At 37.1% G+C, this 25,355-nt stretch overlaps 2 protein-coding genes across 2 annotated transcripts; one reads left to right on the forward strand and one right to left on the reverse strand.

Annotated features, from left to right (window-relative positions):
• Positions 1 to 2,684: 2,684 nt before the first annotated feature.
• On the reverse strand, positions 2,685 to 3,284 carry LOC145122154 (uncharacterized). Its single transcript, XM_079057806.1, has one exon. It carries the CDS (start codon positions 3,282 to 3,284, stop codon positions 2,685 to 2,687), a length of 600 nt encoding a protein of 199 aa, XP_078913932.1.
• Positions 3,285 to 6,624: 3,340 nt separating this feature from the next.
• LOC145120700 (uncharacterized) lies at positions 6,625 to 8,690 on the forward strand. The gene is made up of 2 exons (XM_079056499.1): positions 6,625 to 7,491; positions 7,563 to 8,690. The coding sequence occupies exons 1-2, from the start codon at positions 6,638 to 6,640 to the stop codon at positions 8,611 to 8,613; spliced, it is 1,905 nt and encodes a 634-aa protein (XP_078912625.1). The 5' UTR covers positions 6,625 to 6,637; the 3' UTR covers positions 8,614 to 8,690.
• The last annotated feature ends 16,665 nt before the right edge of the window (positions 8,691 to 25,355 follow it).

Here is a 25,355-nt window from a genome sequence, read left to right on the forward strand (position 1 = left end):
ATCCGGTTTCTGCCATAATGTCTAACGTATACTTGCGTTGGCACAATAAAAGACCGGCTGGACTTCTAGCAACTTTAATGTCGAGGAAGTATTTTAGGGCTCCAAGGTCATTCATTTTAAAACAACTACACAAGTATTCCTTAAAAGACCGGATTGCGTTGGGATTTTTACCAGAGATGATCAAGTCATCGACATACACCAGCAAATGAAGTCGTACATCCCCACGAACATAAGTAAATAAGGAGTAATCGGAATAGGATTGGCGAAAGCCATATTTTTTGAGTGTTGTCACCAATTTGGCAAACCAGCAGCGCGAGGCTTGTTTTAATCCGTACAAGGACTTACGAAGTCGGCAAACAAGGTTTGGATTAGAGCCTTTGAAACCCGGAGGAGGTCGCATGTACACTTCTTCTTAAAGATCCCCGTGTAGAAACGCATTATGTACATCCATCCGATGAAGTTCCCACTGTTTAGAAGCTGCTACCGCCAAAAAAACCCAAACCGTGGTCATCTTGGCGACAGGAGCAAACTTCTCTGTATAATCTACACCCGCTTCTTGATGATTTCCATACACCACTAAACGAGGTTTAATCTGTTCAATTTCTCCGTTGGACAAGTACTTGATTTTATAAACCCACTGGCTGCCCAATGCTTGTTTACCGGGTGGTAAAGGTTCCAACGTCCAAGTACCATTCTCCTCTAGTGCTCAAATTTCATTTTGCATGGACTTTTTCCAACCATCGTGTTTCATGGCTTCCTTGAAAGTACGAGGTTCCTGACCCGAGGTCACTGCTGCAATAAAATGTTGATAACTAGGAGAAAATTTGTCACAATTTGTATAATGTGTGATAGGATATGGTGTACCTTTGGAGGACTATGGAGATGGTGTAGAGGAGGACGAACTTTTAATGGCAGATGTGTGAGAGACAAAGCCTTTGAGTATAACAGATGGGAATTTTTCCCTGTGGCTACGACCCATTTGTTCATGTGGAGTCACAGAAGGTTCAGGAGGTGTCACTATTGGAACCGAAGATGAAGAGAATGATTCTTCGCTACTACCAACCAAAGGAGTACCCGGAGAGAAGTTGTTGGTATGCTCTTCATGATTAGGCTGGGGTTCAACAGATAGTGATTCCTCTCCATATATCAGATCATTATAACTAGGACATATTTCTTCAATGATGGCATCTTCATTATTTGCGATGTCACGCATATCAGAATATGGAAAGATATCCTCAAAAAATTTAACATCACGAGATACAAAAAATTCTTTGGTGTCCAAATCAAACAGTTTCCATCCTTTTTTTCCAAAGGGGTAACCCACAAAGATGCATTTCGACTTCTACTACTGAACTTATCATTTTTAGCTCGTTGGTTATGGGCAAAACACAAACACCCAAAAGTTTTGAGAGAGTTATACGAAGGTAATGAGGCAAAAAGAATCTCATAGGGTGTATGTTGTTTTAAAATTGATGGAGTTCGTTTTATTAAGTGAGCAGCAGTGAGGACTGCTTCTCCCCAAAAATCAATGGGTAATTTTTCTTACATCAAGAGAGCTCGTGCAACATTTAAAACGTGCCTATGTTTTCTTTCTACTCTTCCATTTTGTTGTGGTGTACTAACACATGAAGTTTGGAAAATGATTCCATGTTTAGAAAAGTAGCTAAGTAAACAGTTAAACTCTGTTCCGTTATCACTTTGAACGATCTTTAGTTTATGAGAAAATTGTCTTTCAACCATAGCAACAAAAGACATAAACATGTGGAAAACGTCAGTTTTATCATCTAGCAAATAAACCCAAACAACACGAGGGAAGTCATCTACTAAAGTTAAAAAATAACGCGCTCCACAAGAAGAAGCATGTTTGTAAGGACCTCATAAGTCACAATGTACTTTTTCAAAAATCCTACCTAGTTTCATTCGTACTTAAAGGAAAACTTTCCCTAGTTTGTTTGGCTCGAAAGCATACTTCGCAAGCTTTATTTAAACTACCCTTACTATCACGAACCGGAGAGAGTAACTTCACAATCTTCTCAGAAGGATGACCCATTCTCTTGTGCCACAACTCCATAGTAGATATTGCCCCCATTGACCGACACATGTAGAGCCGATTCTCCTTACTTGAAGTAGTAAAGTCCGTCCCGTCTAACACGAGTTCCAATCAGCGTCCTCGACCGGTCCTGTATAGCACATATATGTGAGTCAAAAGCAGCAACACGTTTCATATCATCATTTAATTGAGACACATATATGAGATTGCAGTTTAGTTTTGGAACCAAGAGAACATTTTTAAGCATTATTTTGTCTGAAAATCGAACCAAGCCTTTGTGAGTTCCAATGACCTTTTTTCCATTTGGTAATCCCACAAGGCGGCCCGAAATTCTTTCAACTTCCCTAAGCCATGAGACATCACCTGTAACGTGGTGTGTTGCCCCAGAGTCTATTATCCATAATCTTTTATAAAACTCACCATTTAGGCGCTGATCAGTGATTTTTGCATTACCCATTAGACCAGTTAAGGTTTTCCATTGCTCGGCTGTAAAAAGCAGCGGTGATGTTTCATTGTTGCTGCTCCCGGAGGTAAGTGAGACGGTATTGGCACGAGTGTTTGTTCTTCCTCCGCCTCTACCACCTGATTTTCCACCACGCCCAGCCATGTTTGTTTTGCTCCGATCTTCCCACCACTAAGGGTATCCAACAAGTTCAAAACAGCTTGTAGCCTCATGTCCCGTCTTTTTACAGTGAGTACAGGTCAGGTGTGACTTAGCCACCCGTTCTCGAACTCTTCCCTTGTCTCCGCCTGCACGTACTAAGAAACCCAGTGCTTCATGAGGCTTCTCATCTGTCACACTCTTTGCATTCAGAACACGTTCATCTTGAATCACCAATTGAAAAGCTTTATTCAAGGATGGCAAAGGATCTTGTGACAGGATACTGGTACGTAGTGCAGCAAAATGGTCTGAGTTCAGCCCCATGAGAAATTTGTGCAGCATGTCATTGTCCCTTCTTGTCTCGTGTTCACTTCCTGCGGTGTAATTGGCACAACAAGAACAAACAATTATGGGTTCGTGGTTGTGTAATTCTTCCCACAAGCCTGTCAGTCTACCGAAGTACTCATCCACCGACATGTTCTTGGCTTGTTCACATTTAGCAATAGAAGACTTCAATTGTTGTATTCTGGGCCCATTCACCAAAGCATATCTGGACTTCAATGTATCCCGCAACCGTTTAGCATCACGATATTTTGAAAGATAACACTTCACCTCTGTGTCGATTGTGTTCATCATTCAGGATACCAACATGGCATTGATAGTATCCCAATCAGCCTTTGTGCAAGGAGGTACAGGTTCAGTAATCGTACCATGTAGTAACCCAAACTTTCTGCGTGCTTCCAAAGCGGTTCGTATGTCACCAGCCCAATCGTCATAGTTGTCTCCCCGCAGCTTGGTCGGAGTGATAAAATCACATGGCCTATCTTGAGGACCAAGGTAGAAAGGCGAGTTTGCCTCTATTTTTTCCGGCGGCGGATTACTCGAACCACTTTTATCCTTCCCACCGTCGTCTTTCCCCATTTTTAGGATTTCTTATTCGCCTACTCTAATACCATGAAAAGTTCTATGGCTCAAAATCATGCCTTCATTCAATTGATACGTTCGAATAAATACAATTTTGGATCCTGACATCTATCAAAATAATTTAAAAACAAAGAGATAAAACAAACTAAAGAGATAAACTCTGAACAATTTGAACAAAAGCTAACCACGTGTGCTTTGACACTTCTCATTCATTTCCTTTCTCTTAGGCTGCGTTTGTAGTATACCAAAGCTTGTGTGGTGTTTTCACTTGCTTATCTGGAAGTATACCCGTACGGTAACCGGGTGCCCTTACCACGTTCTCCTCTCTCCCTCTCTCTTCGGACACTTCTCTCTTGGTAAAATCGGAATCCATGACCAAGTGAAAATTTTCTCGAGAAACCTAACAACTTCTGTTGTAGAAATATGCAAAACCAATGGAGAAATTATCCAAATTCACTCGTAAGTGTTACTTAATGGTTTCATCAACGACCCAGAACCTATATCTAAATTTGCTTCATCAATTGTCCGCAAACACCCACAAGATATTGATTATTCTATTTTACTATTAGACGAATGCAAAAATCCCTCCATGTTTGCTTTAAACCCTCTAATCAAAGTTTACTTCAAGAGCTCAACTCCTGAAAATAGCTTCGATTTCTACAAAAGAATCGTAAAATCAAATCTCATAAACCAGATAATTACACCTTTACGTTCTTGATCAAGTCTCATGTGCAGTTATTGAATAAGGACTTGGGTTTGGCTGAACATTGGACTGCAATGAAATACGTGTTGGATGAAGACCCACATGTTCAAAGCGGGTTAATAAATTTTTATGCTGAAATGGGTTTTCTTGGGGACTTAAAGACTTGTTTTTTTTGACATCCACGACCCAGTTTGGTAGCTCAGACAACAATGGAGGTTGCTGGTTTAAGATTAGGAAGTATGGAATTCGCATGCCAGATGTTTGATAAAATTCCCGACCGAGATGTCATTGCCTAGAACGTGATGATAGCAGGGTATGTGATTTACAGAGCCTTAAAAAGGAGTAGAATTGTTCAATATGATGGAAATGAACGATTTGAAAGTTAAGGAAGCCACAATAGTTTCTGTCATTCTGTGTCATCTGTACATGAACAACACGCACACAAATATATTAACCATAAAGGACTACAAATTAACACAACTCTTGGTAGTGCACTGGTATATATGTACACAAAGTGTGGGGATATTAACATGGAAATGGAAGTTTTTTGGGGGATAAAATATAAGAATTTGTACACGTGGAGTGGTGCCATTGGAGGACTATCCATAAATTGTTATGGCAAAGAGTATCTTGACCTTTTTACCCTTGTGCAAAAAAGAAAACGTCACACCAAATGAGTGTCACTTTCACTTCCAATCTTGTATTTGTAAGTTATGCAACAAATAAGTGTGATGAAACTTTGATCTATTGACAGATTATCAATAACATTTAACAATGATCCAAAAGTGTCAACAAAGGGAGATAGTGAACAAGATGAACAAGAAGCATGGTCTTTCCTTCTTATCGAACGTCTTGAATTCACAATATCCAAATGAACTAATTTAAAAGACAATATTTGCATATCAGCAGTTTGCAAAAAAAATGTTCTCCCATTTGCACACCACGGTCATGGGGTGACTTGGGGTTTATGACCCGCATGAGTCCAGAATTACCAACATTGGTACGAAGAGTAAACTTTATTTTGGAGCATATTGAAATAGATATTGTTTTTGTCCAAGATAAACAAAAAAAAAAAAGTTAAACAAGTGAGAATTACCATGGTTAATTTCTCCTTAAAACTTGTATGCTTATTTAGTTGAATGCAAGAAGTTTTGTTCATCAATATTATAATACGATTCATTATTTTATAGAACAAAAGTATTACATTTTAACTAACTATAACAAAAGTCAATACATTTTAAGTATTGTTTCAATTTTGAAACTTTGAATGTAATGTCATCAAATAGTGACGTGTCATCATGTCATATCATAAAAAAGTACCACTTGAACATGTCACGTCAACCGGAAACTGGTGACATGTTAAGTTGTCAACATTGAAATAAATTAAAAAAAAATATTGTCAAAATAAAAAAAAAATATTGTCAACATTGAAATCACTTAGAAAAAATATATTCTCAAAATAAAAAAATAAAAACATGATGTTTTTATGCAAAGTGCATTTTTTTTAATTAATTTATCTATCAAGTTTTTCTCCATAGAAGAAACAAATAAAACTTCAAAAATGTCCATTATTGAAATCAAATAAAATCGAATATATTTGTCCTGTGTTGAAATTCGAGATGAGATGTTACATTTGTAATTAAATTTCGAGTTTTATCCATATATTGTCTACTTGCTCAATATAAATATTTTGGAAATTATATTCACTTGAGGTAATAAATTGACGTGGCATAGTAACTAAGTCGTTATGGATATAATGTGACTGTCTATTCTCCTTAACATGTAAGCTTAGCTAGCTAATTATACAACAAGATCAATTCATCAATAATTAAAGCCAAAGTTAACAAATATAATTTCTTATAAAAACCCAAAGCCATATTTATGCCAACACATCATATTATAATTGTTTGAAAGGGTATTCCAGTTTTTTACAGGCTAGCTCCCACAAAGAAGGTTCACCACTTGGTATAGGGGAGCCATTGCCCTAACCAAGCCACTACGTGATAGTTAAACATTGGTTAGACGATTTAAAGGATTTATTATATTTTACGATTCAATTAAACATAAGAATATGTCAACGAATGAAAATGGAAGAAAGAAAATCAATTCTTTTCGTGTGATATAGAAAGAAATTCCATTTGGAAAAAGAGATGAATGTATAGGATGCATCATGTTAACTTTGAATATGAGAAAAGAATGTTAGGGAAAGCATTTTAAAAAACACTACTTGAAAGCAAAGCAATCTTAAAACAAAAAGTAAGTTGATTTCTTGAGACGTGCACATGTTAATGCCTCTTCGGCCTTCATTTATATTTTCTTTAACGCTAAGGGTTTACATGTCTGCCATTTTCCATTGAATATGGATATCACAAAAAAGAGAGAAGATATGGAAGAGATTAATCATTTTAGTCATAAAAGGCATCCGTTAAAGTTGGTCAACGTGGAGACGATTCTAGGTGCTAATTTCGATAGCCATGGTGGTGGTGGTGGTGGTGAAGAGAAAGAGAAACTAGGTGTAATTGGTTGCTATGCATGTCAAAACCCTATATCAAGTGGCTTTGTATATGGTTGCATCCAATGTCATCATTTTATGCATAAAAAATGCTCACAAGTTGCGCCCACTATCAACCTGCCTTCCTTATATGAACATCCTCTAACAGTATACGATTTTGGAGTTGAACCAGACCTCGCTTGGGGCTGTTATCTTTGTCGTAATAAAAAAAGAAGAAGGGGGTTTTGTTATTTCTATAGCAAACCTGAGTACAACATTTTTTTTAATGCTTGCATCGATTGTTGTCTTGTTGAGATTGCTCGCAGGGCAGAAGTTGATGCTATCAAGGAGCAGGGAAGGATCAAGATTAAACATGAAGGCTACCCACAACACACTTTAAGCCTCAAATTAAGACCTAATGCGGTGTTGTGTGATGCATGCAAAGCTAAGGATGAAGGCTTATTCTATGAGTGTGATAGTTGTGATTTCTGGATCCACAAGACTTGTGCTTCCTTATCCACTACCATCCATCTACCCAATCACCATAATCACCCACTTACTCTGGTCTATTCGTTTCCTAAAAAATTCCTTAAATTTGCATATTACTGTGAATTTTGCGGCATATACATCCGATGGAATGACTGGTTGTATCATTGTGCAAACTGTAGATATTTTGCCCATATCAAGTGTGCCTTAACTGCAGAACAACCTTCTATTCAAAGGTAACTCTTGTTTTCTTTTTCTTTGCGTTTGTGAATGCTTAATTGTTCTAAACAAGAATATGTGATTTCAGAGATGGTCCGAGTACTTCTACAGTTGTTGAGGATGAAAATGGTTTGCTACATTTTCCCATGTCAGATGAATTTACAGATCTGTTGAAACTACAACATCATGAAAAAATGACTCAAGATGATGATGATGAAAAAACTGTGATTGAGCATCGGCATTGGAGTCATGAACATCCATTAATCCTTCATGTTCAACCTCAACCTAAACCTAACAGCATGTCTGATTGCAGTGATCCAATTCAGGTATGTCAGGGGTGTGTACGTCCCCTCTCCCTACCATACTATACTTGCAAACATGGATGTTCATTCACTCTCCACAAATATTGCATCGAGATACCACTCAAATTACAACATCCACTTCACCCAGATCATTCGCTTGCCTTGATAAACACAAGGGGACATGATAATTACTATAGATGCAATGGTTGTGAGAGCTTTTGCAACACATTTGTGTACAAATGTGAAACTTGTGAGTTCAACCTCGATGTCAACTGTGCATTTCTACCCAAAACCATCAAACATAAATCCCATAATCATCCTCTTATCCAAGTTATCGATCCTGATCTTATTTGTAAGGCATGCACCAAATGGTTTAAGGGTATAATCTATGCTTGTAAGGCTTGTAGCTTCACATTGGACCTGTATTGTGCAATGAGGTCGCCACATTCCCTTGTTCATAGGTATTGCAAAGGACATGAAATCCCATTGACGTATCCTCCGGTCATGGATCATCCGGAAGATTTCTTTTGTGATATATGTGAGGAAGAAATGCACCCCAAGTTCCCCCTCTATTATTGTCACAAATACAAAAATTCTTTTCATCTTCATTGCATTAATCGATTAAAGCGTTATGCAAACGTTTTCCATGAGGGCACTTTGAATGTTCCCTATCATAGACATCCATTAACTTATGTCCGAAGAAAGAAAACGCCCAAGTATGTGTGTTCTAATTGTAATCAAGATATTAATGGTTGTTTGATCCTAGAATGTCAGAGTAGAGTCTGTACTTTCAATATATGTTTTGAATGTGATTATAATAAGGTAATGGGTCCTTAATCATGTCATATGATTAGGAACTAATCAACTAAGAAAGGGCCATATATGTCATTGTTTCCATAAATCTACCTCCTCTAATAAACAAAACCTTTAATGTGCCACATGTCCTCTTTCTACCATGCTAACCTGCCACGTGTCATTTTATGAATAATTCTTATAAACATTAAATTAAATTAAAATTAAATTGTAATCCCAGTTTTTTTTCAACTTACTGCATTTTTCGGTTTCATATAACATTTAAATTTAAATTTAAATTCCATGTTTTTTGGAAACAATAGCAATTCACGTTTGAATTGTTTGGTAACAAATCCTATCTTATTTTGACTCTTTTTCAAGATTTCAATGAATCCCAAAAAATCAGCAACTTGAAATTAATATTTTGACTCCATTTATATTTCAATATCAGTAACACGTCCTCAACATTCATTCCCATTGTCGAATTTTATTGTGTTTTCTCATCTTCAACAATACTATTTCTGTAGAAGAGACAACATAACAAATCTGGTTAGTTCATCTTCATAAACCAATATTTATAACATTTTTCTGAAATACTTAACACAAATGTACTTTCTTTTTTCTAAAAACCTTCCTTCGAAAGTATGTGTATCTGTTGCGGTTCCTGCTTTAAAATCAGTAAAAAAAAACATATATTCTTATCTGCAACTCTTTTTGAGTATTTTTTATTTTTGGTCATTAGAAGTTATGTAAGCCCCATTTCAGTTGATCTGCAATTTGATTGCTTCAAGGTAGGATGTTTAATGTTACAATAAACCAACTATAATCGTTTTTATTTGGCCAATATGACAGTTTAAACCAAATTTTTATTTTTATTTTCATTAAAAAGCTGCAACTCTTTTTGAAAAGTAAATGACTGTTTTATCAAAAATCGAAAGTTTTTTTTGGAAGTAAATGACTCCTTTACCCCTCAACTTACAACACTAATAAAAATAAAGCGAAAACTATGCAGGTGTAAATGTTGTTATATTGTTGTCCATTTTTAAATTTTTTTAAAATCATAGGAATATACTTTGAAACTATATTGTTGTGATTAAATGCAGAAAGGGTATTTTGGTCCATTTATTATACTTATATGTTTTAAAAACATTATAACCCATATGCCATTTTAATAGAAATATTGTCATTTATCATTTTCTATCGGTTATATATTTTTTTATTATGCTTTTTACTGTCAAATATAAATTTAACTTAACATTTAGGTAGAAAATGACAACTCTACCATTTTATATTAGAAATGACAACTCTGCCCTTTTATATTAGAAAATGACAACTATGCCTTTTTATATTATAAAAATGACAAATATGACCTTTTATATTGTACTTCTAATAAGAAAACTATAAGTTTGATAGTTTTTGATGTCGTGAATGTAACAAAATCATCCTGGATTTCAGCAGGAAATGAAGAGAAGATGAAGGTTTTGACACCAAAAGTTAAAAAATAATGGTTTTATACGATGAATTGGTAATTTTGCATATGGTTTTCTTTTGTTTTTCCATTAAGTTATTAATAATTCATGCAATTACTTTAAATTAAAAGTTTAACATTGTACTTTTAATAGTATAATTGTTTACAATGCTCGATTGATGGATTTTAATATATTTGTGAATTGACATACCTTTCATAACATGTGAAAAGAATCATGGCAGATTCTCTAAGCTGTTGTTAAATGCAACATACTCTTCAACACCCGACTCAATAACCACCTTCATGCTTTATGGTTATGGAGATTTGTGCTACAATAACAAAACATACATTATTGTAAATGTGTTTTTTTTATATAAAAAGTATGAATATACAATGCTATCAAAATATTGAAAAATATATTACAATGTAATTTAACTATTTCTTTTACTTTTTTGTTCATATACTTTATAATTGCAATATGAAAAAAAACCCACTATATTGAGTGCATTTTACTTTTACTATTTTAATTCATATTCCTTAAAATATTAGTGTTCTTTCAACTGTATGTCTCCTATAGCATTCCACTTTCATATAAATATAATATTTTTTTTTCAATTCTCTATCTCCTACACAACATACCACTTTCCTCAATATGTTTACACACATATAATCAAATAACCAACTATTTCATTTCATACATATAACGTCTCAACCAAAATACAACTAAAATTTTGCCTAATAAACTAATTTGTTACTTATCTTAGCAATGTTACTTATCTTAGCAAGCTTACACCAAAACATAACAATTTTCATGCACATAATTTAAGAATAGCAAACCTAATTTTACACCCCCATCATATTTTCACTGTTGTAAGCAGCAATAAACATTAAAATCTCATTATTTGAAAATAATACATAGATTTAAGAGAACAAGCGAGAATGTATGAACGAAAATGAAAATTCAGAAGCATAACTTTCAAAATTTCGCACTTAAACAATAACAATTCAAGATTCAGTTTTGAAATATAATCAAAATTCAAATAATAAATACAGGGAGTACATTAAATCTCATCTTCTACAAAAACGAAATTAGTAATTTTACCTCTTCTTCATCGTCGCTCTATCATCATCGTTGAAATCCAACAGCCAACATATTCCAAAATCAGACCACAAGGACGTCATTTTTCCTTCATAACTTTATCAACGGACTGAAATCCCTTTTCAGGTATCTTTCTTGTAACAATAGATAAAATCAACCTTGCTTTGTATTGATATTAACATAACAATATATAGAGAGGATTACAACAATTACTCCTATGATAAAGGAGATAAACTAGCATACAAATAAATACAATAAATACTAGAAATTATCCTCTAATACCCCCTTCAACCGAAAAGGTGGCAGTCCAAGACGAAGCGTTGCACGAAATTTGTCAAAGAGTGCACGCGGAAGACTTTTTGTGAAGATATCGGCCACTTGAAGATTGGTTGGAACAAACTTTTTGTATAATTTACCCGAGCTAACAAGCTCCCGAATAAAGTGATAATCCAAGTCAATATGTTTTGCACGCTTGTGTGAGATTGGGTTATGAGTCATAAATAGGGCGCTTTTGTTATCACAGAGAAGCGTAGGACGGTCCGGTGGTAAAGCATGCAATTCTTGAAGTAAATGGGTGATCCAAACAATTTCTGCAGCCGTGTTTGCCATTGCTCTATACTCAGATTCACAACTGGATCTGGAGACCGTTGGCTGTTTCTTGGCAGGAAACAAGATTTCCACCAAGAAACACTAAATAACCATAAGTAGAGCGACATGTTTCAAGACATCGAGCCCAATCATCATCAGAGTAACAGACGACAGAAGCTTTTTGAGGATGACTGTAAGTGAGACCAAAGGAAATGGTGCCTTTAACAAACCGAAGTATTCTCTTAATAGCTTGGAAATGATCGATGGTTGGAGCATGAAGGAACTAAGAGACTTGATTAACGGCATAAGATAAGTCCGGTCTAGTTATGGTTAAGTATTGAAGGGCTCCGACTAACGACCTATAGAAAGTAGGATCAGAATAAGGCAGGCTATCCATTGTGAAGGATTTTTGTGGAGCCAAAGGTGTACTGACAGGTTTGGAGTCCAAAAGCTCAACCCGGATGAGAATGTCTTGAGCATATTTTGTCTGTGAAAGGAAGAGACCGTTGTCCGTGTAGGCAACTTCAAGGCCAAGGAAGTAATTTAGTTCCCCAAGGTCTTTTATGGAAAATTCATGATTGAGACGAGAGATAAAGGTGGCAATGGCAGATTCATTGTTTCCCGTAAGCATGAGATCATCGACATAAACAAGTAAGTACATAATGCATGAGTCTTTGAGAAAAATAAAGAGAGAAATGTCTCCACGGTTGCATATAAAACCATAAGAAATAAGAAATGTGCTTAAGCGTTGAAACCATGCACGTGGTGCTTGCTTTAATCCATATAATGCCTTGGATAGTTTGCACACATGATTTGGGAACTGAGGGTTGATGAAGCTTGGAGGTTGTTCCATGAAGACCGTCTCTGTTAAGTTACCATTTAAGAACGCTTTTTTGACATCTAGTTGATGCAACTTCCAATTATTCAAGAGGAAAAGTGTAATGACAATTCGCATTATGGATGCTTTGACAACCGGACTAAATGTGAGAGAGTAGTCGGGACCCGGGATTTGAGTATATCCTTGGGCAACTAATCTTGCTTTGTAGCGTTCGATGGTTCCGTCTGAGTGGTATTTGATGTGATAGACCCATTTGGACCCTAAAATGTTGATAAGACCAGGACGTGGTACTAAGGTCCACGTGTTATTTTGTTGCAAAGACTCAAATTCTTCGTTCATGGCAGCTATCCATTTTGGATATTTGGTTGCCGTTTCAAAACTTTTGGGTTCAGTTGTCGATATTAATACAACATGAAGACGGTTAGTAGCGAGGGAAGCTAGATCAACCTGATGTTTTGGTCGAAAAATACCAGCCTTGGACCTGGTAATCATCGGATGACTCGATACAGAAGATTCAGGTGATGGCATAGGCGACGATGACACAGGAGCCTGGTCAGCAGGGGCTGTAGTAGACGAAACAAATGGAGAAGGATAAGTTGCATCCGCATGGACTTGTTCAGGTAAAAGAGTGGCAGGTGGGTCTCGATGTTCGTCTGGTGGCTTGCAAAGAGCACAAGGTGATGATTTTGTAGTATGCTCATTAGCTTTGGCAGGTGGAGTAAGACTAGTTGGCACATCAAGAGATGATGAAGACTTTGGAAGTTCTTCAAGAAAAGTAGTAAGAGTTAATTAAGATATATTTGGGTCAAGAGATGTACCATGAAACGGGAACACTTGCTCATTAAATCGTGCATGTCGAGTGATGTAGATACGAGAAGATGCTGGATCGAGACACATGTACCCTTTATGTTGCTGACTATAACCAATAAACACACATGGGATGCTTCGAGGTTCAAATTTTTGTTTGGAATAGTCACGCAAATAAGGGAATACTTGACATCCATATGTATGAAAGTTGGCATATTGTGGGTCTTGATTGAAGATCAAACGAAATGGTGATTGGTTTGCCAATAATGGAGTAGGTAAACGATTAATATGAATGTAGTGGTGGTAAATGCATCAACCCAATAACATGCAGGAACTTTAGCATTAAACAACATTGCTAAGCCAGTTTCCACAATATGCCTATGTTCGCTCAACCGTTTTGTTGAGGTGTGTACGGACATGAAAGCCTATGAAGTGTGCCCTTGTCTTCAAAAAATATTCGGATTGTGTGATTCACAAATTCTGTGCCACCATCGCTTTGAAACACCTTTATCTTTCTCGAGCATTAAGTTTGAACAAGATTAATAAAAGCAGGTAGGATCGAATAAAAACCCGTTTTGGTTTTAAGTGGGTAGAACCACGTAAACCTGGAGTAATCATCAATAATTGCAACATAATATCGATAACCATCTTTAGAACAAATGGGAGTTGGTCCCCATAAATCACAATGTATTAGGTCTAAAGATTGAGATGAACGTTTGTAATTTAGATTAAAAGATAAACATTGCCCTTTTGCAAGTTGACAAGTAGTGTAAACAATTGGTTTTGGTAACAATGAAGTAATAGATAAAACACCTAACTTATTTAAAAGGGAGATAATTGTTGGATTAGTGTCTAAGCCTGTAACTATATTTGGTAAGTACTTAACCCGGTTGTGCATGGTCCTTTTGGGTTGCCTTCACCATAGCAACTTGACAGGGTGATTTATAAAGAGAGAAGAGATATTATATTAATATATTATGAGAATAATATATTAAAGGAATAATAATATTATTTAATTAATATTAGTCATAGATTAATTAAGAATTAATTAGGTGACTAAAAGAGGTTAATTGAATAAAGGGGCTTAAACAGTCAAATGTGTGATAGTTGAGTTTTGGGCTATGAATCCTTATAGATCTAGGGTGGCCGAAATTAAGGAGTATGGGATCCTTGAATTTGTCCAAGCCTTAATCTAGAAGGATCATTGGATTGCTTAGGGCCTAAGTTATTCAATTAGGGTTAAGGATGTAACCCTAGTAGCTCATAGTATAAATAGACCCCATAGGTGAGGGAAATCGGCCACCTTGTTGCATTGGAAACCCTAGAGCCGATTTTCTCATCCTTCCTCTCTCTCCAAATCATTCTCTTGCTAGTTGGTGTTTGTAAGCCATTAAAGGAGTGACAATTGTGACTCTAAGCTCCAAGAACAAGAAGATTCAAGCAAGCAACTTAAGGTATTCTTCTAGATCTGATTTCATATGTTATGATTCAATTGTTTACACTAGATCTAGCATTATAAGCCTTGGAAACATTACATGTTCAATTAGAGAAACCTAGATCCAAGCATTAGGGTTTGCATGTGCACATAGGAAAGTTCTTATGGCTCAAACCCATCAGTGGTATCAGAGCTTAGATTGATTTCTATTGAATCGATGCTTTGATTGATTGCTTTTTACATGAAAAATCATTTTTTTTGTGCCCCTGACTGACAGACTCGGCGAGTCCCATTGTGGACTCAGCGAGTAGCATGAACTCGGCGAGTTCAAGCGTCAGTCAGAGCAGATTTCGGGATTTCTTGCTGTTTTGCTTGAGGATACTTGCCTTAATTGTTTTGGGTCATTAAAATCCGAATTTTATCATATATTTGAGTATATCTTTGACCAAACAAAAGATAATTACCATTTGAGTGAATAATAATTTCCTTATATGATAATAATTGATTATTTTGAATTAATTGGTAAATTGTCTTGCAAGTAATATTGACTAGGTCAATTTTAGATAATCATTAAATTAATTAGTTGATTTATATTATTTGCTATTTGCTCCTCTATGTTTTGAAAAGTTCAAAACTTGTCCTCAAGTTTTGAAATTTAAGTTTTGTGATTAAAAGTTTAATTTCAACTAATTAAATTTCAAACCTTAGAATTTTACAAGTTTTTAAAATTCAACTCTATACTTATAATATTATAAGATTAATATATATATGTATAACTTAAATGCTAGTATTACCGTTAGTAGGTCTCATTCACGAAGTCAGTCTATAAGTGGGGTATAAGGTTATGGCCTATAAAATGGCCGTTTAATGGGTGTCCATTCTCACCCACCGCTTCCTTGATTGGTGGAGGGTCGTTAGCCGAACGGGTAGGATCGGGCAAACCTTTCCTCATTAAAAGTATAATGAATCTATATTAAGTAACTAAATGTTTTTACAAAATTCTCAATCTTAGTTACTTTAGGCAAAAGTGAATTGATGCAATTCCATGAAATTACACTTTGTACCCTCGCTAAGACGTTAATGGAGCGCGTTGTTGGAGATAGTGTCTAAGTCCATAACTATATTTGGTATGTACTTGACCCGACCCGGCATGGTCCATTTGGGTTGCACTTCACCCGAACAATTTACGGATAATCTTTTGAGAATAGTATAAGTTATGATTTATTAATATATTATAAGTTCTAATATATTAATATAAAATCATATTATTTAATTAGTGTTGATCTATAATTAATTTAAAATTAATTTAGAGATCAAAAGTATGACTAATTAAATATGGGCTCTTGTATTTATATAGTGTGGGCTAATGCTTATTTGGAATGGGCTAGGCTTGCATGGAAAGTCCATGGATACTCCATGGAGCTTTAACCCATGGATCTCATGGAAATGAAAATACATGGGTATTAGGGTTTACATGGATGTAACCCTAATCCACCACACTATATAAAGGAGGCTTTGGTTCTTGAAATTGCACTAGTTGATGTGTGAAAACTAAGAGGGCCGATTTCAAGAAAGTTGTGACTATTCTCTCAAGTTTCCAAGTTTGTAGTGATTTGTGACTTCCATTTGAGGCATCCACATTATTGGTGCTAGGCTCTCAAACTCCAAGCAATCAACTTCTACTACAAGGTAAGTAATTCTACTAGCATTATTTGATTCAAGTACCCCATGCCATGCTAGTTAGGATAAGAACCTTGGAAAAATAATTATTTGCATGTATCTTAGTCAAACATAGATCCAAGGTTTCTAGGGTTGCATGTACACCATAGTAGTGTTAGAATGCTCAAAACCCTTCAGTGGTATCAGAGCCTAGGCTTGTTTACTTGATACTTGATGCAAATAGCTTGAAAATCGAATTTTTTTGTTCACTGCACGTATGAACTCGCCGAGTCCATGGGGGGACTCGACGAGTCCATGAAGAAATGCATGCTACTCGTCGAGTCTGTTCATGCACTCGAATAGTAGAGGCTGCAGTGTCCAGATTTTCGAGTTTTGCTGCTGGAAATGGACTAGAAACATTACCCTAAACTGTTTTGGTGTTATAAAACTTGTTTTAGATGGTGTAATGTTTATGCTAATCCATTTACAATGGCTATTATCAAAAATTACAAGTTTTATATAAGTTATTTATGATTCTTGAAATTATTGATAATCATGTTCTTGAACTTATGAGATTAGATGATCATAGGAATTATTTGTAACCTCCTTGGTAGTTTAATTCTTGATCATTATGTGTTTTAATGGAGTCCATAACTTGTCCTCAAGTTATGGAAAACCAAAGGTCACACTTTAATTAAATAAGAACACATGAGTTATAAAAATGAAGAGTCTTCATTTTAATACTCAATTAACTCATAAGTTATGAGAAATGTAAAGTTTTGAAAGTTTACAAAACTTGCCCTCAAGTTTTTGAACAAGTAAAGTCATATTAAAACTTTAGTTCCAACCCTTAGAATTTTAATTATTAAAATTCAACTCTTATACTTTATAATATTATAAGTTAATAATATATATATATATATATATATATATATATATATATATATATATATAGATATATATATATATATATATATATATATATATATATATATATATATATGTATATGTATAAGAACAAAGTCTTCTTACCATTAGTAGGCCTCATTCACGAAGTCGGTCTATAAGGGGGGTATAAGGTTGTTGCCTATAAAATGGCAACTTAATGGGTGTCCATTCTCACCCACCGCTTCCTTGATCGGTGGAGGGTCGTTAGCCGAAAAGGTAGGACAAGGACTATAATTCTCATTTAAGTATGATGAATATACTAAAGTAACTAAACCCTTATTAAATTCCCAATCTTAGTTACTTTTGGAAAATGTGAATAAGGTGCTAATCCATGAAATTACACTTTGCACTTTGATTAAGTCGTTAGTGGAGCGTGTGTGGTTAACCGGCACACTAACCTGGACTTATCAAGGTAGGCAAAGGGTGACTTAATGTTTATCATAGTATCGATGGAGCGTGTGTGGTTAACCGGCACATCGATTGAGGGGTAGTACATTAAGGGTACCAAGTAATTTGCATGGTTACTTCACACCTTGTTTTGTGATCATCGGCATCCCGGTCACAAAACGTGAAGGGAACACTCGAGATTGAAACATGCCATTGAAAAGTTCAATGAATCTCAAAGAATATAGGAGTTTCTAAACCAATTAAAACCTAATTAAATATTTCGTTTTTCATGGTGGAAATTGATGAATCGTCATTCACCAACCTTCAAATATCTTATAGCTTAGATTACGACATCCCTTTTCTAAGTTATAAAATATTGTGTTGGGTCCTACCCTTAATATTACATTTGGGTGTATTATTAAGGACTATCTTTACATCTAATCTAATCTATTCTTTCTTCTTTTCAGATGTCTTCCAATAACAATGTTTCTGGCTCAAACCCTATTGGCTCCTTCTCTCTCATGAATCTTTGTGGGAGAGTCATCTTTGATGGATCCAACTTTATGGATTGGATCAGAAACATCAGGATGGTCACTCGTTATGAGGACAAAGAATATGTCCTTGATAAGGAGCTAAAGAAGATTTATGAATCAACTGCTACTCCAGAGGAGATTGCTGTATTTCAGGCACACGAAAGGGATGCTACTAAGGTAGCATGCATCATGATGGCCACTATGACAGCTGAGCTCCAAAAGTCCTATGAGGACTACTACCCTTTTGAGATGTACATGGATTTGATGGACCGCTACCATCAAAGTGCTTGTCAAGAAAGGTATGAAATTATCTCCTCCATGATAACTACCCGAATGAAGGATGGTGAGACCATCACGGCCCACATGCAGAAAATGCAAAGGTTTGTGGATCGTTTGAAGAAACTAAATGTTGACTTTCCTGAGGAGATGTCAATAGATATCATTTTGCACTCCTTACCTTCATGTTATGATCAATTTAGAATGACATATCACATGAACAAGGAAGAAGTTACACTTAGTAAACTACAAGGGCTTTTAAAGACTGCAGAAAGTAGTCTGAAAGGCAAGTCGGGTGTTCCTACTCCTCCTACTCCAACTGCGGCCAATGTCTTGGCAATCGGGCATGGCAAAGGGAAGAAGAGAAAGAACCCTTCTAAGGGTACCAAGGGTAAGACCCTTGAAGGCTCCTCTTCAAGCAAAACCAAGAAAGGTTTTATCACTCCTTCTGCTAACCCTAATGAGGCTGAATGCTTCTATTGCCATGAAAAGTCGCACTGGAAGCGAAACTGCCCAAAGTACCAGCAAGATGTGAAGGATGGGAAAGTAAAACCCAACCATGCAGGTATATACACTATATTTTCTAATAACTCACCTCATTCTAAGTCTCGGGTCCTTGATACAGGTTGTGGAATTCACATATGTTCTGATTTGCAGGGACTAAAAAGAAGTGAGAATGTGGAGCATGGAAAGATAAACTTGATCATGGGGAACAGGAAAGCTTCACCTGTCACCAAGATAGGAGTTTATTCCTTATTGCTAAATAGTGGGTTAACATTAGATTTGAATAAATGTTATTATTCGCCAGAAATGGCAAGAAATGTTATTTCCTTTCATGCATTGTATAAACAAGGTTTTACCTTTTATTTTGATAATAATAATGGTGGTATTGATGCTTTCTTTAATAATGTTCTTTATTTTAAAGCATTTCCTTGTGATGGTGTGTATGAAACTGTATCTGTTGTAGATAACCTAGGAAATAATGTATTGTGTATTGACTCTTCCACTAGCTTAGATAAAGCATCTTTATGGCATTGTCGTCTTGGACATGTAAGCAAGAAACACATAGGCCAACTCCAAAAGGATGGAGTCTTGGAGTCATTTGACCTAAAGTCGGATGATAGTTGTGAATCTTGTTTGATTGGTAAAATGACAAAGTCACCTTTTACTGGCACTTGTGCTAGGGGTGAAGGTTTGTTGGACCTCATACACACAGATGTGTGTGGACCCTTCAGAACCGCCACAAGAGATGCTAATCGCCTATATGTGACTTTTACTGATGATTTTAGTAGATATGGATATGTCTACTTAATCAAGCATAAGTCAGAAACCTTTGAAAAATTCAAAGAGTTTAAGCAAGAAGTGGAGAATCAGTTGGGCAGGAACATTAAGATGCTTCAATTCGATCGAGGTGGTGAGTATCTTAGTACTGAGTTCCTTGACTATCTTAAGGAATGTGGGATTGTCTCACAATTGACACCTCCTAGGACACCAAAGTTGAATGGTGTAGCTGAGAGGCGCAATCGGACCTTTTTGGACATGGTTCGTTCCATGATGAGTCGAGCTTCGCTACCAATCTCATTTTAGGGGTATGCCTTAGAGACTGCCACCCATATCCTTAACCTAGTCCCTACAAAGAAGGTTGCCAAAACACCTCATGAGATGTGGACTGGAAAAGTTCCCAATCTAGACCACATCAGGATTTGGGGTTGTGAGGCTTTCGTGAGACGCGAGACTCACGATAAGCTCGAACCTCGAAGTGAAAGGTGTATTTTCATCGGCTACCCACAGAAATCCTTTGGTTACATCTTCTACAGACCCAATGATAATGTGGTCTTTGTAGCAAGAAGAGGAGTCTTTCGAGAGAGAGAGAGAATTCATAAGCCAAGGAGACAGTGGGAGGCAAATTGACCTTGAGGAAATTCAAGAGTCAAGTGGTGAAGGAACCTCAACCCCTAGCCCTCAACCTGAGGAGGAAACTCATGTTTAGCCAATTGACAAGTCTGAACCTCTGAGGCGTTCCACAAGGGTTAGGAATGCACCTGAGCATTATTATGGTTTCCATATTACTGCAGAAGGTGAGACACTTATCAGTGACAAGACATTGGTAAGTCTGGATGAACCTAACAGCTATGCGGAAGCCATGGCAGGCCCCGAGTCTGCCAAATGGAAAGAGGCAATGGACAGCGAGATACAGTCCATGTATGATAATCAAGTTTGGAACTTGGTTGAAAATGTACCAGGTCGTAGGATAGCTGGGTGCAAATGGATTTTCAAGAAGAAAACCGACATGGATGGTAATGTACACACTTACAAGGCACGACTGGTTGCAAAGGGTTATTCTGAAACTCCAGGAGTTGATTATGATGAGACTTTTTCACCAGTGGCCAAGATTAAGTCTATTAGGGTTCTGTTAGCCATTGCTGCATTTCATGACTATGAAATATGGCAAATGGATGTCAAAACCGCTTTCATTAATGGAAAGTTGGCTGAAGATGTTTACATGGTTCAGCCAGAGGGTTTTGTCAGTACATAGTATCCTAATAGAGTGTGTAAGCTTGAGAAATTCATCTATGGATTGAAACAAGCACCTCGCAGATGGAATCTTTGTTTCGACGAGAAAGTCAAAGAGTTTGGCTTTTCGAGATGCGAAGATGAATCTTGTGTATATGTCAAGGCTAGTGGGAGTATAGTCAGCTTTTTGGTATTGTATGTGGATGACATACTACTCATAGGAAATGACATCCCAACCTTGCAGGAATTAAAGTCCTGGCTTGGGAAGTGTTTCGCTATGAAGGACCTTGGAGAAGCTGCCTATATCCTAGGGATAAGGATTTTGAGAAACAGGAGTAAAAGACTAATTGGACTTAGTCAAAGCACCTATGTGGACAAAGTGTTGAAAAGGTTCAACATGCATAATTCCAAGAAAGGTGAGTTACCTATCCAGTGTAATGCCAGACTGAGTAAAACTCAGAGTCCGAGTACAGAGGCTGAGATAGCTGAGATGAGTCGAGTGTCATATGCTTCCGCTGTAGGCTCGATCATGTATGCTATGACATGTACTCGTCCTGATGTTGCCTTTGCTTTGAGCATGGTCAGCAGATATCAGGGGAATCCTGGCAAGGCTCAGTGGAAAGCGATAAAGAATATTCTCAAGTACCTGCGAAGGACTAAGGATTGGGTCCTTACCCTTGGTGGGAGTGATGACTTGAAAGTAGCAGGGTATAGTGATGCTAGCTTTCAGACTGACAAGGATAATTTCCACTCTCAGTCGGGCTGGGTCTTTACCCTAAATGGAGGGGCAATTACTTGGAAAAGTTCCAAGCAAGATACAGTGGCTGATTCCACTTGTGAATCAGAGTATATAGCAGCAAGCGAGGCAGCAAAGGAGGCTATATGGCTAAAGAACTTCATCGGAGACCTTGGAGTTGTACCAGCTATAAAGGAGCCAATGGAGATTTTCTGTGACAGCAATAGTGCGGTTGCCTTAGCCAAGGAACCAAGAGATCATGGGAGATCCAGACACATTGACAGAAAATATCACTTCATCAGACATCGAATAGAAGAAGGAATCCTCGTGGCAAAGAGGGTATCATCGGATGAGAACCCAGCAGATCCCCTCACGAAGGGACTGACTCGGGTTAAGATCCCCTCACGAAGTGTAATTGACATTTCATGATAAATAAAAGCTGTTATTTATGAGTAAAGTGTTGCTATCTCTTGTCAATCGTTTACTATTATTTCTTTTTGCATGTTTTGACTTCCAGAATAATTATGTTATGGTATATATCATATTATTCAAACTCTCCACAGTCGATCATATGTTGGAAGTAGATATGAATCAAGACTGTCATGGGTTGGCTTGTAGAGGTCTAAGATGTTAGACAAAGCGGGGCTACAACACTCATGAGTGCTCATAAGTTCTGAGTATTGGATTCAACCCACGCTCACTGGTATCACTTCATGGAATTTATCTCGAGTGATTGTGAGACGGTAATATCATATAAGTCTTCAAACCTAGATATATGATTTGTTACCTATGAGTTGGTTATGCATTGATTGCACGAAAACGCATTGGTAAATCGATGTTATAAACCGTGCCTTTGTGTGTAATTCAACAAGTAGTAGAGAAAACATATGAGTCGAAGTTTATCTGTTCCTTCTAGGATTAGAAGCGATATCTGGGCCCCTCGATGATTTTGTTTTGACCTATGTACCGGGCCCGGTCAGAACTAAATTGATGTGTTCAGTTAAGTTCTATGTCAAACAAATCGGAAATCGGGAAACAAATGCTGGACAATAAGCAAGACCATGTTCCATGTATTTTTCTGTCTGATATCTAAAACAGAGGATTATATGATCACTTATCTAAAATGGCGCTTCATAGTGCAACAGAGTTTTAATAGCTACGATTGATGATCGGTTCCTGAAGTCATACTTGCAACTATAGTTATTAGACTTATCCAAGTGGGAGACTGTTGGAGATAGTGTCTAAGTCCATAACTATATTTGGTATGTACTTGACCCGACCCGGCATGGTCCATTTGGGTTGCACTTCACCCGAACAATTTACGGATAATCTTTTGAGAATAGTATAAGTTATGATTTATTAATATATTATAAGTTCTAATATATTAATATCAAATCATATTATTTAATTAGTGTTGATCTATAATTAATTTAGAATTAATTTAGAGATCAAAAGTATGACTAATTAAATATGGGCTCTTATATTTATATAGTGTGGGCTAATGCTTATTTGGAATGGGCTAGGCTTGCATGGAAAGTCCATGGATACTCCATGGAGCTTTAACCCATGGATCTCATGGAAATGAAAAGACATGGGTGTTAGGGTTTACATGGATGTAACCCTAATCCACCACACTATATAAAGGAGGCTTTGGTTCTTGAAATTGCACTAGTTGATGTGTGAAAACTAAGAGGGCCGATTTCAAGAAATTTGTGACTATTCTCTTATGTTTCCAAGTTTGTGGTGATTTGTGACTTCCATTTGAGGCATCCACATTATTGGTGCTAGGCTCTTAAACTCCAAGCAATCAACTTCTACTACAAGGTAAGTAATTCTACTAGCTTTATTTGATTCAAGTACCCCATGCCATTCTAGTTAGGATAAGAACCTTGGAAAAATAATTATTTGCATGTATCTTAGTCAAACATAGATCCAAGGTTTCTAGGGTTGCATGTACACCATAGGAGTGTTAGAATGTTCAAAACCCTTCACGTGTGTGGTTAACCGGCACATTAATTGGGTTCTAAGCAAAGGTAGCAAAGGGTGACTCATTGTTTGTTATAGTTCGATGGAGCGTGTGTAGTTAACCAGCACATTGAATAGGTAACTATAACAATGAGGGCACCATGTACATTTGCATGGTTATTCACACCCACTTTGTGATCCTCGGCATCCCAGTCACAAACGAGAGGGGCATATCGAGATTTAAACATGCCATTGAAAAGTTCAATGTATCTCAAAAGATCTAGGAGTTTTCAATACATTTAAAACCTAATTTCTTTTTCGTTTTTCATGGTGGAGCATTAGTGAATCGACATTCACTTGCCTTCAAATTATTTACTTATTAGATTACGACATCCCTCTTCTAATTTGTGAATAATGTTGTAGGTTCCTAGCCCTAATTTTTCATTTGGGTGATTAATTTGGGAAATTCATTTCTAATCAAACTTTGTTCCTTTTTCCATTTCAGATGTCGAACGCAAACAACAACGCTTCTAGGTCAAACTCCTCTGGTTCATTCTCACTCATGAACTTATGTGGGAAAGTGATGTTCGATGGGACCAATTTCAGTAATTGGATCTGTAACATTCGCATGGTCACTCGCTACGAGGACAAAGAGTATGTCCTCGACGAGAAGCTTAAGGAGATTGACATCGAAACTGCTACTGCCGATGAGATCGCGGCCTACGAGGCCCACGAGCGTGATGCCACGAAAGTCCATTGCATCATGCTCGCGACTATGACTGCTGAACTCCAAAAGTCCTATGAGGACAAGTACCCCTATGAGATGCATCAGGATCTGCTGGAATGCTATCACCAGAGCGCTAGGCAAGAGAGGTATGAGATCATCACTTCGATGATCACTACCAAAATGGGTAATGGAGAGTCCCTTACTGCCCATCTGCAAAAGATGCAGAGATATGTTGATCGCCTGCTGAAGTTGAATGTGAGCTTCGATGAAGAGCTAGCAATTGACATTATCCTTCACTCATTGCCTTCCTACTATAGCCAATTCCGCATGACCTACCATATGAATAAGGATGAGGTCTCCTTGAGCAAGCTTCAGGGCTTGTTGAGGACTGCTGAGAGCAACCTCAAGGATAAATCTGTTGCATCACCTCCCACTCCAGCTGTTGCCCCTGTCTTGGCAATAGGGCAAGGGAAGGGTAAGAAGAGGAAGGCCTCCTCAAGGGGCCACCACAAGGGAAAGTCTCAAGATGGCACCTCTTCTAGTGGAACCAAAGTTGGTTCTGCTAAACCCAACTCAAACCCCAAAGAGGCTGAGTGCCACCACTGCCACAAGATAGGGCATTGGAAGAGAAGCTGCCCAGAATATCTGCAGGCCATCAAGGATGGAAAGATCAAACCATCTTTCGTAGGGACTAAAAGGAAATAGGGATGTGGAGCGTGGAAGGATGAATCTGATCATGGGAAACAGAAGATCGTCGCCTGTGACCAAGATTGGAGTTTATTCCTTAGTGCTTAGTAATGGTTTAGA

This window comes from Lactuca virosa, chromosome 6 (genome assembly GCF_052849685.1).
Source record: "Lactuca virosa cultivar CGN04683 chromosome 6, Lactuca_virosa_CGN04683_v6, whole genome shotgun sequence".
NCBI lineage: Eukaryota > Viridiplantae > Streptophyta > Magnoliopsida > Asterales > Asteraceae > Lactuca > Lactuca virosa.